The sequence below is a fragment of the Oryzias melastigma genome, linkage group LG12 (genome assembly GCF_002922805.2).
Source record: "Oryzias melastigma strain HK-1 linkage group LG12, ASM292280v2, whole genome shotgun sequence".
NCBI lineage: Eukaryota > Metazoa > Chordata > Actinopteri > Beloniformes > Adrianichthyidae > Oryzias > Oryzias melastigma.
In genome coordinates, this window is record NC_050523.1 from 12,086,554 (window position 1) to 12,089,392 (window position 2,839).

At 37.4% G+C, this 2,839-nt stretch overlaps 1 protein-coding gene across 2 annotated transcripts in view; it reads right to left on the minus strand.

Annotated features, from left to right (window-relative positions):
- The window catches only part of traf2b (Tnf receptor-associated factor 2b), a 12,156-nt gene that overhangs the window by 3,972 nt on the left and 5,345 nt on the right, over nt 1-2,839 (minus strand). For both annotated transcript variants that reach the window (XM_024298825.1, XM_024298824.2), the window contains exons 2-4: nt 1,491-1,694; nt 853-931; nt 656-754 (exon numbers count right to left, since the gene is read on the minus strand). In XM_024298825.1, coding sequence (XP_024154593.1) covers nt 656-754; nt 853-931; nt 1,491-1,666 — 354 coding nt within the window. In that variant the 5' untranslated portion in view covers nt 1,667-1,694. The remainder of the gene's footprint in view (nt 1-655; nt 755-852; nt 932-1,490; nt 1,695-2,839) is intronic.

The window sequence follows — 2,839 nt, forward strand, 5'->3', positions numbered from 1 at the left end:
AAAAAAAAAAAAAAAACATGAACGAGTCAGCATTGATTCTATCTGATCATGAAGCTAACTTTAAAAATGCTTTGAATTGTAAAGTCTTTAACCGTTAAACTACACAACCAAACTAAAAAAATAAATGTTTTTCTGTTGCTTATTGATTTTGGTAATAATACAAACAATCAAAATATTTTTAGCAATACATTTTCTCTACTGTTTGGTTGAGCAGGGAGTTAAAGGGTTAAAAATCTAAACCATCCATAGCAACGCTGGAGACTGACTAATTTATCCAAACATATGACACAGCTCTGACAGACTCCAAGCCGTCATTATTCAAATATTTAAACCACATCTCTCCCACCAATCAGAATTAGACCCGCCTCAGTACTTCCCCCTGCTCAACGACCTGAAATGAAGGGACTTTCCAGTTCATGTGTCTAGTTTCACTTCCGTTTCCTCTTTATTTAAAACCTTTGTTCATTATGATAACAGCACACTTCAACTATGGAAGCCACGCTGATGAGGGGAAAACCGTGTTTGCCTGCAAAACTTTATCAGCTTTATTGTGCAAAACAGGAGAGCATAAGGGAAACGTGTATGATCAGGCTCAGGCAGGAATGAATAAAGTTCACAGAGGACAAAAAAAGCTTTTTTTTTTCTTAAACTTCACCTCATATTCTTTAATAGATCCAGTCCAGTCACAGCCTTGGTTTAAGCATCTGGCGGGAAGACTCGCTATTTCCCGCCCAGCTGCATTGTCTGGAAATGCCTTAAAAGGAAGCAAAGAAGGAAAAGGGAGGTCTCATTCAATGCACAGGGTCCAGACTGGTTTATCTTTTTATAGTAAGTGTCACTTGAATAGCTTACCTCACTACTATTTAGAATAGACATGGGTTCTTCATAGATCTCTTCCTTCTGACAGGCTTGACAAGGCTTTGGGCCAGAACTAAAAGTAAAACAAAGCTAAGTTATGATGGGATGGCGTTTGGACCTTCAACAGTTAATTTAGCTGGTGTTTAGACCGTCTAGCAACTGATATGAGATTGAGGACAGATTAAGTACCGATAAGACGAGAACAAAAGTAGCGTGAGTAGAAATGCTGCTTAAGCAAAAGTGGTTTTGTGCTTTTTAAAACATACCACATGATGACCCAAATACATACACATTTAATGTTTTACACATAATTTCACAAGTGATTTGTGCTGTTCTGTAAATGTATTATTAAAGTGATTACAGTTGTATTATAGAAAACTGAGAAGAGCATATGACTCATTTGCATTGCAGCTTATTCACGGAAAATTCAAAGTGCTTCATAGATTAAATCAGCATAGCCACATCCCCGTGACACACTAACCATCGTGTTAGAATCTGCCATATGAGGGTGTGAGTGCATTACGTTAAGAGTCATATGTGAAAAGCAAATGGAAATATAAACCCAGACTGTGCCGTGTTCCGCTGAGGAAAATAGAAGTGTTTGTTGACAGTCGAAAGGACTTGTGGTGTACCTGGTGAGCAACCTGAAGCAGTGCACACAGAAGCGGTGACCGCACTGCGCCTGCACGGGTTTCCTCAAGACCTGGAGACATTGCTGACATTTGTATTTATCTTCCATAGGAACCGACAGCACACTGAGGGGAATGCCCGGTAACGAGGTTAAACTGTCCAATGAGATGCGAGCCATTTTGCTCCATTAATCTTTGTGTGGGATTCTGTGAATTAAGAAAGAAAAAAAACTGTCAAGTCATGTTTTAAGAAAAACACAAATGATGAAAGAATTGAAGTAATCCCAGTCATTTTGAGTTGCCTCAACACAGAACTGCAAAGCAATGATGAGCTGTTGATGCTATTGCAACACAACATTGTGCAACCTAAACGACATTGGAAAAGCCTGAAGACATTTGGGTCACTTTGGGGAAAAAGGTTAACGGAAAAAAAGATGTCTTCAATCAGGTATTTGTGTTTTCAAGGAAAGAAATGATCCCCAAAAGACTTGAGTGAACCACAAACGTGTTTCCCCTTTCTTCTAAAGACAGTAAGTCTTTACACATTTCCTGTACATAAATATCCTCCTAATATGGTAGCGAAGCATAACGTTTCCACTTCGATGTGGTACGTTTTTTTATTGACATTTTTTTTAATTATCGTTAAAAAATAGTGTTGTGCTGCCATCTAGTGTTTAATCTGTGAACTGCATGTTTCAACAATTGCAAAAAAACATTCTTGTTACCAAAAAGCAAAATAGGATTCTTAGTCATGTTGTCTGGGTTTTTAAGCATTTCTTTTGCTTCTTTTTATACTCTGTACTGAAATGTTTACATGATGTAATAAGGGGCAAAAACTTTTCATTAAAGCAACTTGGAGTTGGTGCATTTTTAAGGTATACACCAGTAAAAATGTCTCATTTACAAGAGAACAATTATGGTTTTTGTTTTACATACAGACATCCAGCATTAGTTTGAAAATATATATATATTAGCTTATGTGTCTTAATTTGTGCTTTAGAAAGTAAAATAGCGTTTTTTATTTTCCATAACAGTGGGTTCACACCATGGAAGTTTTATTTTTTTATTTTTTTAATCCGGTGACCATGAGTTGCCCCCTCGAGAGCAGTGATGTGGGAGTTCTCATGGGAGGTGTTGTTAAACCGACAACAAATTAACAATATAGGCGATTTAATGATGGAGCTCAGGACTAGGCTCAGAAAAGAAGGGTGCCAAGAACAAAACCTTGTTGAACACCAGTGGAGAAGTAGCTGAATTCCTCTTTTTTCCAGGATACTTCAAAAAATACCTCCAGCCAAATAGAATTTAGCCCACCCAGAGATTTTATCACAGATGTTAAGATCTTAAAGCTC